The sequence below is a fragment of the Mytilus galloprovincialis genome, chromosome 1, assembly GCF_965363235.1.
Source record: "Mytilus galloprovincialis chromosome 1, xbMytGall1.hap1.1, whole genome shotgun sequence".
Classification (NCBI taxonomy): domain Eukaryota; kingdom Metazoa; phylum Mollusca; class Bivalvia; order Mytilida; family Mytilidae; genus Mytilus; species Mytilus galloprovincialis.
This window is the reverse complement of record NC_134838.1, coordinates 10,868,592-10,882,656: the sequence shown is the minus strand read 5'-3', so window position 1 is coordinate 10,882,656 and position 14,065 is coordinate 10,868,592. Positions and strand designations below refer to the sequence as shown.

At 31.5% G+C, this 14,065-nt stretch overlaps 1 protein-coding gene across 5 annotated transcripts in view; it reads right to left on the bottom strand.

The window, feature by feature from the left end:
- Positions 1–8,736: 8,736 nt before the first annotated feature.
- Positions 8,737–14,065, bottom strand: part of LOC143065147 (RNA 3'-terminal phosphate cyclase-like) — a 37,095-nt gene continuing 31,766 nt past the window's right edge. For all 5 annotated transcript variants that reach the window (XM_076238539.1, XM_076238528.1, XM_076238558.1 and 2 more), the window contains exons 11-12: positions 12,459–12,563; positions 8,737–11,005 (exon numbers count right to left, since the gene is read on the bottom strand). In XM_076238539.1, the coding sequence (XP_076094654.1) occupies positions 10,913–11,005; positions 12,459–12,563 (198 nt within the window). In that variant the 3' untranslated portion in view covers positions 8,737–10,912. The remainder of the gene's footprint in view (positions 11,006–12,458; positions 12,564–14,065) is intronic.

The following is a 14,065-nucleotide window of genomic DNA, read 5'->3' as shown; positions in this document are numbered from 1 at the left end:
AAGTAAAATACTCACTCATGACAAAATATTCAGCAGTATAAATGGCATCAAATGAGTTAAATTTGTTTTAAGCGTCAATACAACTATTTGTGCATATATCAAAGGTCATTTTGTTCGATTCATATAAGTCTAGAAAACAGAACAAACTTGAAACCTGTAGAGATTTGTTAAGCATGTAATCTCCGTGGAATGGTGTTTTATAAATTTACGGCAGTTTTGAATATAAACTGCACATCCAAAAGATATGAATCGGTGTCCATATTAATATCTATTACAACTTTTCCCTACAAAAACGCTCATTATTTAGATAAACGGCGAAATCCTAGAAATGTAATCTCCGTGGAAAGTAATATCCGTTGACACTTAAAAACGTCGGGAATTTTCACGCGTTTCCATGGTATTTTGACGTTTCCGGGAATGGAAGACATTCAGCGTCCTGTGAAGATATATAGAAACAGATGAGTAAAGAGAGACAACTCCAACACTGGACAGTAGCAATCCTTAAATTTGTGAAATAATGAATGGTAATTTGTAGTAATAGCTATTCTAACAATTATGACGCCTTGACATGCTATATTAAGTAGCTGCAATACATTCCATAAAATTGTATAAATTTGTTCCCACACAGAATCCTATTTTTATTATATTTTTTTTATGTTGAAGAACGTGAAAATTTATACATTCAAAGGGATGTTTCTATACAGACAATACTTCATAAATTAAAATTATTAAAAAAAAACACACTCTCGTACATCGTGTTTAGACTGTGTATGTTAACATATCAACCATAATATTAGGGAATCCGGTTCTATTCTATAAAAAAAATGTAGTCTAGTATATATAGTAGTTTAGAAAATGTCCATTCAGTGTAATCCCTGTCTCCCTATTTTGTATTTTTTGTACCATATCACCATAAGAAATCAAATGCCCAAATATAGTTAAAATATAGGGGGGGGGGGGGGCATATAAACTTACTGTTATGTCGATCTTTATAGATTCTTTATAATGTTGTAATCATATTTCGTACTTTGATTTTCATGCCGCCCCTTACTGAGTCTAACATTACACGATCTTACATCTTTTAAAGAAAATATAGTTTACAAGACTCTACCGATTATCCAGGAGACGAACATCGAGATTAAAAAAATAGCAAAATGATTGAACGATACAAATATTTATCACAAGACTGACAAGTGCATTTACGGGATTCAAGTTTAACTACAAAGATTTTTGATTTGTCATGTAATAGCGTTCCAAAATAGCACAACTTTTTACGCCCTTTAGTTCTGACGAACAGTGCTTTCTTTCACGTCCGCATTTCTATAAAGTATGGCATGCCGAGTTTACACTATTAATAATCATTACGGATGTAAAATAAGTATCGAAATGTCCGTTTATTTTATCAATATGAACCATGAAAACGTATTTTTGTGCAAATACTCCCTTAAGTTCTGGCAAACAGTGTTTTCTTTCACGTCTGCGTTTCTATATAGATAAAGTATGGCATGCCGAGTTTACACTATTAACATTTATTACGGATAGTAAAATAAGTATGGAATGGTGGTTTTAATTTGTCAACATTGTACCATGAATACCTATTATTTGTGCAAAATAATACATTAACACAAATTAACAAAAAAAATCTACTCAGAAATACATTTTACCATAGAATGGGCTAATTAAAATACTATATCCAGAGTAAGCCGACTACAGACAAGAATTATTTTTATTTAGTTTCTGGTTGATGGTTTCTCTTAAAAATGAAGGAGATGATGCTGCCAATCAAGATGGCTTATAACTAGTACTACATGTACGCACACAATATCTAATCTTTTTTGTGGTGGATTCAGTACTCACTTGGTATTTTTTTTTTTTTTTTTAAATATGTTGATATTGTTGTTTACAAAAAAAATCAAGAAGATGTTGTATGTTTACTAAAAAGACAACTCTCTATCAAAAACCAAGTTACGTACAAGTAGACAACTGATATTTGCCACCGTACGGACTTCAACCATGAGAAAAATGATAGTATACAAATATACACACACATACATGTATCATGTATATATAGTTAGCTATAAAAGGCCACGAAATGACAAATGTAAAACGAGAAAACTAAAAGGCTTGTTTGATGTGTAAAACAATAAGCGAAAAATAAATATGATATACACCAACAAACGACAACCACAGATTTATAGGATCCTAATTTGCTTGTCTTTCTGTCACCTTTTGTCTCTTTTTCATTTTTTGACATCTCTATCTTTATTTCAACAAATATTTATTTGAAAACATTCCCTGTAATGGTGCACTTCATTATTAATGGGCATGAAATATATACCCCTAAAGTACCTTAAGCAAAAACAAATCATGGTAACAAACTAAAACCGAGGGAAACACGTCAACTATAAGAGGAACACAACGTAATTACAAAAACACTTAACTATAATAAAGCAAACGCCAACATATATAGAAAGGGAGTATAGATAACAACTGCCATATTTCTCACTTGGTTCAGGACATTTTAAGAAAACATAATGGCTTGGACCTTATTTTGTGGCTAGTAAAACCAAATCTCCCGCTTATAAGGCAATGTTAAAAATACTGCTGAAATGACAACTCTATTTGACAGGAATACAGTACAAACGAACTCATATCGGGGTCTTTTATAGCTGACTATGCGGTATAGGCTTTACTCATTGTTGAAGGCCGTACGGTGACCTATAGTTGTTAATGTGTGATTCATTTTGGTTTCTTGTGGACAGTTGTCTCATTGGCAATCATACCACATCTTCGTTTTTATATATCAAGAACAATGAGAACATAGAAATACATAAATAAATAATATAATAGTTCATTACGTCATGTAATCCGTAGAAAAACAACGGACACCTCAAATGAATTTACGACAGACCAAGACACGACATCTGAAACATAAACTGCGCGTTACACAAAAGTGGCGTATTTTTACGTTTATTTCTTCAAAGGTAAACTATAAAAATAAAGTTAATAAACTCATCATAGATACCAGGATTGCGATTTTGTACGCCAGACTCGTGTTTTGTCTACAAAAGACTCGTCAGTGACGATCGAATAAAAATCACATGTAAAAGGCCAGATAAAGTTAAAAAGCATTAATGATTCATAAATTTCAGTTGGAGTTATCTTCTTTTGTTCAAGATTAAACATTTGTAGTTAAACTTCGCTCATAACAGATTCATATGACATGCATAACATAGGTAATGTTTTATTAAAAAATATTTTCGTAACAATTTTGGTAATTTAAGAAATAATACATGGCAGCCTTAGATTAATTTTTTATCCCGAACGATAGCGAGTGGTTAAAAACGAATGTAAATCCCCATCACATGGTTAAATGAAATCATACCAAATGTTCTTTTTATATGGTTTGGATTTAATGAAAGATTACTGCACTGCATTTTTTTGTTCGAACTATCAAAGGTAGTTTTAAGTTAACCTTGGAAGACATGGAAATCAAGTCAATACCAAGATGTTATTGATTGCACTTCATCAATGAAATTTGTGAGAAAATAAGGTTCTAACTCCCCTAGGCAACGTTGGTCCTAGATTAATTTGCCTATTCTTTTTTATATTACTTTTGATTATATAGCTTCGCAAATGTTTTAGCAGTTATACATCCTTGGTTTTCAATCTAAAATCCATATTGAGTTCAGTTTCAGTACTTTCAACACATACTAAAAGAGATTATTTGTAGGTCAATTTCAATGCATACCATTGCCAAGTTTGCTTTTAAATTGGAAAAGTAGTGTCAGTCAACACATGTGTTTCCCTAGGATTTCAACATTAAATATCTGCCATCAATTCAACAATCATCATAAAATCAGGATAGTTTGTAGATTGCTATTGCCATGTTTACTGATCAAGACTGAATTTTTTGAAAAAAAATCAATATCTTGCTACAAGTGATTTTGTTATGCATTTCCTGGTTGAATTATTTCACATTTGTTCATGTCTAGCTTATAGATGACTTTACTAAATGAGTTTAACTACGATTGAAATGTAGAACAATGACCTATAGTAGCCAACATCTACGTCATGTGGCAATACTAACACATTTTCTGCATCATACAATAAGCAATTAAAAGATGAAAAATATGGTTTTTTTTCAATATAAAGTAAATGAGGAACGTGTCCGTGGGAATTTTTGTGATTTTACGTTTTGTTACAATAACGAGATACAGTAAAATAGTGGAAGTGAAATACATAATCTCCCTAGCTTTCTATTTAGTCTTGGATTTGATGGCACACACAACAATATCAATCCATCTCTAACTGGACCCTGTGAAAAACCAAGTCCTATTTCATAACACTCTATCAGTGTTGCTCCTTTGTTAAATTCTGTAATTTTATATTTGGCATTAAATTAAGAATTGACAATATAGAAACACATCAGTAGTTGTCGGGAAAAAAACGTCAAATACCATTATGGCAAAAGTGTAAAGTTAAAAGAAATGAAAGTTTTTTACATAAAGTTAGTATGAAAATCAACAAAATCAACAAAATTTGCAGTCAATACTTTGAATAGTATCTTGTTGTTAATCAATTAGCTCCTAAAGCTGAATAGTTATCAAAGGTACTCCTAAAGCTGAAATTTAAGAATTCCATATTTTTATTTATGAAGGTAGTGATAATTGTGACATTATCACCTTTTTATATTGGTGGCAAAGAGCTTTAAACATAACATGTCAAGGTTCCTCAACATATTAAACATCACATCAAAGTCAAGTACAGGTTACAGAGTAAAATAGATTTACCATTAGATATTGGCTCATTGAAGGTCTTACAATGACCTTTAGTTGATTACAGTTTGTCTAACTGGAAATCATAGTGCATCTCCATATGTTGATATGTTTGTATCTTGATTTTTTGCAATCAGTTATGAATTATTGATAATCATGTATACATTCATATTTTCACTCAGGTCAGCAACAAACAATAATCAATATCTATGGTAATAATAAACTGTTATCACAGAGATATGTCTCGCCTTTTTGTAATTTTGATTATGCAAATGTTGAAATCAAAATAGCAATACTTTAACATCTTACACAAGTTATGCAAATGTTCAAAGTCAATGAACCATGACTGAGTTACATGGCTAAACAATCTCCATGTAAATGAGATGTGCCAATGCTAATACAACTGCATACAAAATACCATTGACTTATTATAAGTCGTTCCCAAACCTAATTACAAACATAAACTTGTAAACTATGTAATAGTATCAAAGTCAATGAACCACGAAGAGGGGATGGGGCTATATAATCTCCATGGAAACAATACTTGCAAATGCCAATAAATTTGCATACCAAATATCATTGACTTAACATTAGCAGTTCATCTTAAACTGATCTAATCACAAACTAATACATATGAACTAAGATGAGTTTCAAAGTCATTAAACTGTGACTGAGGGGCGAGGCCAAATATTCTCCATGGAAATGAGATGTTCCAATGCTTATACAACTGAATACAAATTAACATCGGCCTACCACTAATGGTTCCCCTTGAACTGACCGTATCACAAACTAATACTTGATAACGTAGAAAAAATTTCAGTCAATAGACAATGACTAAGAGGGCACAGCCAAATTATCTCCATGGAAATGAGATATGCCAATGCCTATACAACTGCATACCAATATCATTGACCTACCACTTGTGGTTCCTCATAAACTGACCTAATCACCAACTAATACATTGTTGACGCCGCCGTCACCGCCGTAAACGCTGGAAACAGCATACCTATGTCTCGCTTTTTGACTCCGTCTAGGCGAGACAAAAAGCAAATTATGTACTTTTATATATTTTTCTTTCATGTAAATATCCAACAAAATACACGTGTTATCATGACTCATAGAGAATAAAACATATGACGCAAAAGAAAAAAATGAGAACATGACTCAAACCTAATAACACTTATGTGCAGAGGTAAAATCCCCTTACATAAACTTGTCCAAAAGGTTAATTGATCAATAATTGTGTCAACTCCTTTATATTATCGACTATGATATCAAAATTCATTATCACATACTGATAAAAACGTTGTGTGTTAATTTTCATCAAATGTACTTGAATATATCTACGGAATTGCCTAGTTAGTTTTCTATACGGTTTGCAGTAATAGTGATTTTGTCTCATCGTTTTCTTTCACAGAGTTTTTTTTGAGAAACGATGTTTGCATATTTGAAAAATTATTCTGCTTGAGGATCAAATATTAATCAAAGTTACTGTTATCACTGGAAGGATAAAAATTAATTTCATTTTCCAGCTTTGTGAATTTACAAAATATTGAATTGTATTTAGTTAGTTAAATTATGAATTTGAGTTAGAGTTGTCTTCCTTTGTTCATGAGTTAAACCTATAGTATAACCGATTCATACGCCATGCATTGCTAATGCTATTTTTTATTTTAAAAAAAAAATTCTTGACTAGTGTTTTCTTCAGAATATAAATAATATTGTAACTTTAGTATATAAGTATAACATAGTATTGATAAGTTGCATGAAATTGACTAGATAGTTCTAAAGAATGATCGCTGCACTGCACTATTTTATTATCGTAGTTGTGTACCTTGCAAGATAAAGAAATCAAGTCAGAACCATTAAGGCTAACCCCAACCCACACCTTCCCCCGAATAAAAGAGCAAATGAGGCTTAACAAAATCTAAGGGTCTCACATCTTTAGGTATTTATTCACCCTTGACTTTCTAATATAAGTTCTTATGCATTTGAGTTTAAAAAAAAAATATCTTGTATTTGATGAAAAGATTCTTTTTTAATTAGCCTTTAACCATTTTGTTAACTGAAAGAAATCTTGCTGTCATGTTTGTTTGCAGTTTCAAAAAAAAAAAAAGTTTAATTTAGAAGAGCACCTTTCATGCATGAGTAATGCCAATGCTTAAGTTAAATAAAGGCAACAGTAGTTTACTGCTGTTGAAAAGTAATAAATTATTTGAGAGAAAACAAATCCAGGTAACAAACTAAAACCGAGAAAAATACATCAACTATAAGAAGAAAACAAATGAACAGAACCACTGAAGTGCAACAAAAACCATTTTGTTTAAGAGAGGACGAAAAGTAAATGTGTCATAGGGTTTCAACTAGGATATAATAAAAAATCCTACGAGTTCAACTTGAAACATCTATCTCAATTCACCCAATCAACGTAAAATCAAGATAGTGTGTAGGTGGTCCTTTTATCTTCAACCTAAGACAATAGTAAGCTGTTTGCTGTTCTATACTGCATTTTATGAAATCCCTGTCTTGCTACAAGTATCACAAACTTTCACCATTTTCTATTATTCATGAATATAAAGAAAAGTTCATGGAGAATAATCATACAGCATACACTCCTAACAATTATGTTATATGACACATATACTTGATATATTAGGTCAAGTATCAAAGAAACTTATATTTAGGTCAGAAACCTTCAATTCAGTGGTTGTTATTTGTTGCTGTATATCAGATCTGTTTTCCTTCATTGATTTGCACATAAATCAGGCCTTAAGGGCATACGATACAGTTACAGTGAAGGTAATAACGTTGCTAACGTAAAATGTTATTTTCGCGACGTCAAACTCTGACATATCGGGAAAAGATGCATTTTTCGACTGATTTTTATTATTCAAACTGATTTAATTTGAAAACGAGTGCATGGACCCCTATTTTTTAAAACAGCAATTTGTTTCATTTTGCAAGGAGATTATGTGACCCAAATTTTATAAAACTGTAAATAGCGCAATTTTTTTAATTTTGATAAACATGCAGCAAAAAATCACGTTTTTTCCTCTATTCATGAACATTTGATAAATATAGAGTTATTTCGGAATAAAAATTGCATAATTTTTAATGATACTTATAAAATACAGAAATTACCGATTATTTAACAAAAACCATTTTGTGTTTATCTTTTAAAACAAAAAAGTTATGTCTATCTTTCGAAAAAGAAAATACGGACACAAATCTGAATTTTGAGCAAATATACAAAATTTCGACCTTATTTTACTCAAAAAGTAGCACATGAAGGTATATTTTTTATGACATATTTGATTTAATCAGGTAAAAAATAGCCTATATGCAAATTTTCATTAACTTGCAAATACAGGTTCAAAACTTTATTGTATGCCCTTAAGTTCTCCTGTTTGAATTGTTTGACATTTGTCCTGTCGGGGACTTTTCAAGCTGACTATGTGGAATTGGTTTAGCTCATTGTTAAAAGTTGTATGATTACCTATAGTTGTAAACTTCTATGATTTTTAGTCTCTGATGGCAACACAGTCTTTCTTGAAACATTCTACATATCAGACCTGAATATTTAGGTTGTCATGATTTTCAGTCCTGTAACATCTTCATCTGTGGTAATAAGCAATGTGCATAAGTTTAATAACATTTGGTTATTTTAACATTAAGGAAAACTAAAATTAAAAAACAGAAACGAAAAATTAAGCAACTTTTTGTAAAGGGCCTAACTCTAGAACGGTAAAGGTGAAACCATCAAAATTCAAACTTGATCTGTGTTTTATAGTAATAAGCATTGTGTATAAGTGTCATAACATTTGGTTGAAGAAAAAAACAAATTAAGAGAACATAAACAAATTTTGGGATGTACACATGGACATATGGACAGACAAGGGTAAAACTGAATGTCCTTTCTGCTACAGCAAGGGCCTAATAAATAAATATAAAAGGTGACTAAAAATGATCAATAAAATTTATTGCACAATCTCAGGTACAATCACAAAAGTTTCAATCAACATATTTAATAAAAAGTTCTTTTTTCGTCATCTGTAAATACATTGAAATACTTTTAAGAAAAACAAGATCTATTTATTAGTTGTAAACAGCTTTGAACTAGCTTTCAGTTTCTGGGATCACTCTCAGATTGCGATAAGAAGTTTTTCTTTTCATAATTACTTTGGATTCATTATATTATTTGTTGGATACCAATATTCGTGGGTTTCGTTGGAACATGTGAACCGCGAATTTGAATGTTCAACGAAATAATTTTCTTTATAGAGATGTATCCAGACTTTGGTAGAAGAAACTGCAAGGTTTCTGCTAACCACAACCATGTGCTCCCTAGGGCGCAGCTTTATACGACCCCAGTGGTTGAACCCTGAATAGTTGGGGCAAATTTGGTCACAATATTCAAGCTTGATTCTGTCTGAATTTAAATTGTGATCAAATTTTTGACATAATATAGGTTTTTGTCACAAAATTAATGTGGTCAAAGATCTAACAAATCTATTGCACAATACTGTGCAATTGAAGGTTTCTTCTTGAAACTTCTTTGAAAAAATGGAAGCCCTTCAAAAAAGGGTTAACAAAAAATCCTCCCCCCCCCAACTTTTTGAAACCCCTTGGAGCAATAACCCTTAAACTCAATCCCATGCTTTCCATTGCAGTATTGAACCTTGTAGTACAATTTCAGAGAGATCCATATAATTAAACACAAGTTATTGTCATGATTGTTTGGAAACTAGAAACATGCTTCTTTTTGGCCCTTTTTTGGTCCCTAATTCCTACATTGTGAAATTAACCCAAAACCTAATCACAGCCTCCCCTTTGTTATATGGTACAGTGTGGTACAATTTCAGAGAGAACCATACAATTACACATAAGTTATTGTCTTGAAACTAGAAAAAAAGCTTGTTTTGAACCCTTTTTGGCCCTTTATTCCTAAACTTTGGCTCCATAACCCCTAAAATGAATCCAAACATTCTACTTGTGATTTTAAACATTGCGGTATGATTTCAGAGCAATCTACACAAGTTATTATCCTGAAACTAGAAAAATGCTTGTTTTGGGCCCTTTTTGTGCCCCTAATTCCTAATTGTTTGGGACCATCATCCCCAAAATCAATCCTAACCTTCCTTTTGTGGTATTGAACCTTCTAAAAAAAATCATGAAGATCTATTCACTTTAACTAAAGTTATTATCCGGAAACCAATGTGTCTTTGGACGACGATGACGCAGACGACAACATCATACCATTATACGATCCCAAAAAATTTTGGGGTCGTATAAAAATTGGTACCCACGAAAAAAAATGAATCCACAGTATCTATCATGCTTCGTGTCAATATGATGAGTCATCTTATTTCCTACTGACTTTTACAGTTTATTCTAATTTTGTGTTATTCTAAAAATAAAATGTATTATGATTGACAATACAACAACTATCCAAAAGTAACAAATTAAGTGGATGTTACACCACTGTCTCATGCTATGTTATAAAGAAACACCCACAAACATGTTTAACTTCATTACACACTGTAAATGCCTATCTAAAGTAATTCTGTGGTTGTCTTTGGTTATGATCAGTCTTATTTGATTATTTTAGTTATACTTTTCTTTGTTGAATCGTTTCACATTTTGTCATGTTTAGTTCTTTTATAGATGATTTTACAGAATGAGTTTAACTACTTGTGGAAGGCTGTGCAGTGACCTATAGGTGCTAACATTCACATCATGTGGCAATCCTAACACATCTCCTGTTTCTATTTCATATAATAAATAATTCAGAAAAAATAGTGGTTTTATTATCAAAAAGGCCACCAACTCAAATATCTACAGTGAGGGATATTTAACGAACATGTGTTATTTTTATAATGGTTCAAATTACATGAAGCAAATGCAGAACCTTATCAATGGTGCTAAATAGATTAGATTTATTTCACATTACTATCTAGTATTCTTTAAGAGAATTTCAAAACCAACAAGACAATAACAGGAATAATTGTGTCTATTTCACACACTGGTTTTGTATTAAGTAACCAGAAGTAGTACAATAGTGGTTGAGAAACACTTGATCTCCTTGTTTGTATATTGAGTCTTGGATTTCATGGCACACACTACAATATAAATCCTCATGAACTTCCAACCAGTGAATTAACAAGTCCTATCCCATCACAATCTATAAGTGTTGCTCCTTTGTTAATTTCTGTAATTTTAAATCTGGCCTAAAAATAAAAATTATCAATGTAGAAATAAACAGTATACTTGTCAGTAGGTGATCGCATATCATATCCTGATGGTAGTTTTTTTTCTGTATTTTGAAAATTCTGTGTTAATGACAATGGTTTTAAGTTCTAGAGTTATCTGATCTAAGTCTTTGCATAATGTTTTTATTAAAAATCAACAAAATACAGAGTCTAAACTTTTCATATTGTCATGTTGGTTCACCTTTTTCCTTGAGTTCAGTCTTTCAAGAAAGCTGAACTTTTTGAAATCCAGTATTTGTGTTTATTAAGAAGGTGATAACATTATCACATTTCAAATCTGTAGCATAGAATACAGATATTATTAGTATATTTCCACAAAACATGTCAAGGTTACCCTAAATATTAAACATCACATCAAATTTAAAAACAGATTACAGAGTAAAATAGATTTAGCACCAGATATTAGTTTTCTCATCATTGATTTCTGTACAGTTTCCTACAGTTGATCACATCTTCATTCTTTTTTCTAATGAGGACAATTTGTTTAAATGGTATTTACAGCACATGATGAAGATTGCCTCATGTTTACATATGTTTTTTCTGTAGGTTTTCAATCAATTCAAATGTTTTCTGGTCATTGAAGGCTGTGCAATGACCTGTTGTTGATCACGTCCTCATTCTTTTTCCTCATGTGGATAGTTTGTCTAAATGGTTTTTACAGCACATGATGAAGATTGCCTCATGTTTACATATGTTTTTTTCTGTAGTTTTTCAATCAATTTAGAAGGTTTCTGGTCATTGAAGGCTGTGCAATGACCTGTTGTTGATCACGTTCTCATTCTTTTTGCTCATGTGGATAGTTTGTCTAAATGGTATTTACAGCACATGATGAAGATTGCCTCATGTTTACATATGTTTTTTTCTGTAGTTTTTCAATCAATTTAGAAGGTTTCTGGTCATTGAAGGCTGTGCAATGACCTGTTGTTGATCACGTCCTCATTCTTTTTCCTCATGTGGATAGTTTGTCTAAATGGTATTTACGGAACATGATGAAGATTGCCTCATGTTTACATATGTTTTTTCTGTAGTTTTTCAATCAATTTAGACTCAGGTCATCAACAACAAGTCATCAATTTTATATGGTAATAAAAAAAGCAACCCATGTACTTTTATCTATTTTTCATTCATTTATATATCCAAGCAGACACACATTTTATCATGACCCACGTATAGAATAAAATATATGACCCAGAATAGTACATTAGAACATGACTCAAACATTATAACACTTATGTGCATAGGTTAAAGCAGCTTACATAAACTTGTTCAAAAGGTTAATTTTTATAAAGCTTCTTAAGTTTAGGATATATAATTGGTCAATAAAATTTAAAATTAAATTAAATATAAGGAAGATTTATAATAACACTGCATCACCGATTTAATGATTTGAAGACATTATATGTAACTATACCTCTGTTAGCTGTTTTGCCACATGAATGGCTGTTTCTGTATGCAAAGACAAGGCACCAATTCTTACTGTGGATTTGCCTTTGGCTAGAGCCATTAACAGTATAATCTGGAGAAAAAAATCTTACACTCAAAGCAATACTGACAATATAAAATTGAAAAAATATAGTATGGAATTTATTTATAAACATTTACAAATTAGAATATTGAATATTAAATGAATTATTTATTAGCGATCACTCCTGTTCAATTTTGTAATAAATAAGGCCAAACACTTTGATTATAAATCATTGTCCTACAAGCAAATCATTCAACCTAATTTGAATCCATCTGCATAACCTTAGATGTGACCTAGAAGTCTGAAATAAATGTCAGCTGAAAAAGTGCAACTACAAGACCAATTTAAACTATGATTTGGACAGCAAATAACATCATATACAGGTTGAACAGTGATGTACATTATTTTATTTTATGTGTAACAGAACCAAATTGAACAAAAAAAAAGCCTTAACCAGAAAAAATAAATATTAACCAAAGAACAATCAAAATGAGGTCAAAGTCAGATGAAATTTGCTTGACAGATCCTAGTCATTTCATACACTAAATATAGTTGACCTATAGCTTATACTATCTTAGTAGAGGACATTTAACTACTCAAACTTAACATTGAACAATGAGGTCAAGGACAGATGATACCTGCCAGACAGATATGACACCTACAATCATACCATTCACCAAATATATTTGACCTAAAACATTACTTATAGATATAGAACAAGAATGTGTCCACAGTACACGGATGCCCCACTCGCACTATCATTTTCTATGTTTAAAGGACTGTGAAATTGGAATAAATTCTCTAATTTGGCATTAAAATTAGAATGATCTTATCAAAGGGAACATGTATACTAAGTTTCAAGTTGATTGGACTTCTACTTTATCAAAAACTACCTTGACCAAAAACTTTAACCTGAAATTTGCACTATCATTTGCTATGTTCAGTGAACCGTAAAATTGGGGTCAAAACTCTAATTTACCATTAAAATTAGAAAGATCATATCATAGGGCACATGTATACTAAGTTTCAAGTTGATTGGACTTCAACTTCATCAAAAACTACCTTGACCAAAAACTTTAACCTGAAGCCAAAAACTTTAACCTGAAATTTGCACTATCATTTTCTATGTTCAGTGAACCGTAAAATTGGGGTCAAAACTCTAATTTGGCATTTAAATTAGAAAGATCATATCATAGGGCACATGTATACTAAGTTTCAAGTTGATTGGACTTCAACTTCATCAACAAGAGTGCACACGCTGAAATGTCTCGCCTTCTATACTAATCATTGATATTATGTTGATAGTCCTAAGTAAAAAGCTAAGCTTTATAACAACTGTACCATAAACTTAACATTAACCAAGGTAACTGAACAAAGACCAATGAACCTTGAAAATGAGGTCAAGGTCAGATGAACCATGCCAGGCAGACATGTACAGCTAACAACGCTTCTATACAACATATATAGTTGACCTATTACTTATAGTTTAAGAAAAATAGACCAAAACACAAAAACTTAACACTGTGCAATAAACCGTGAAAATGAGGTCACGG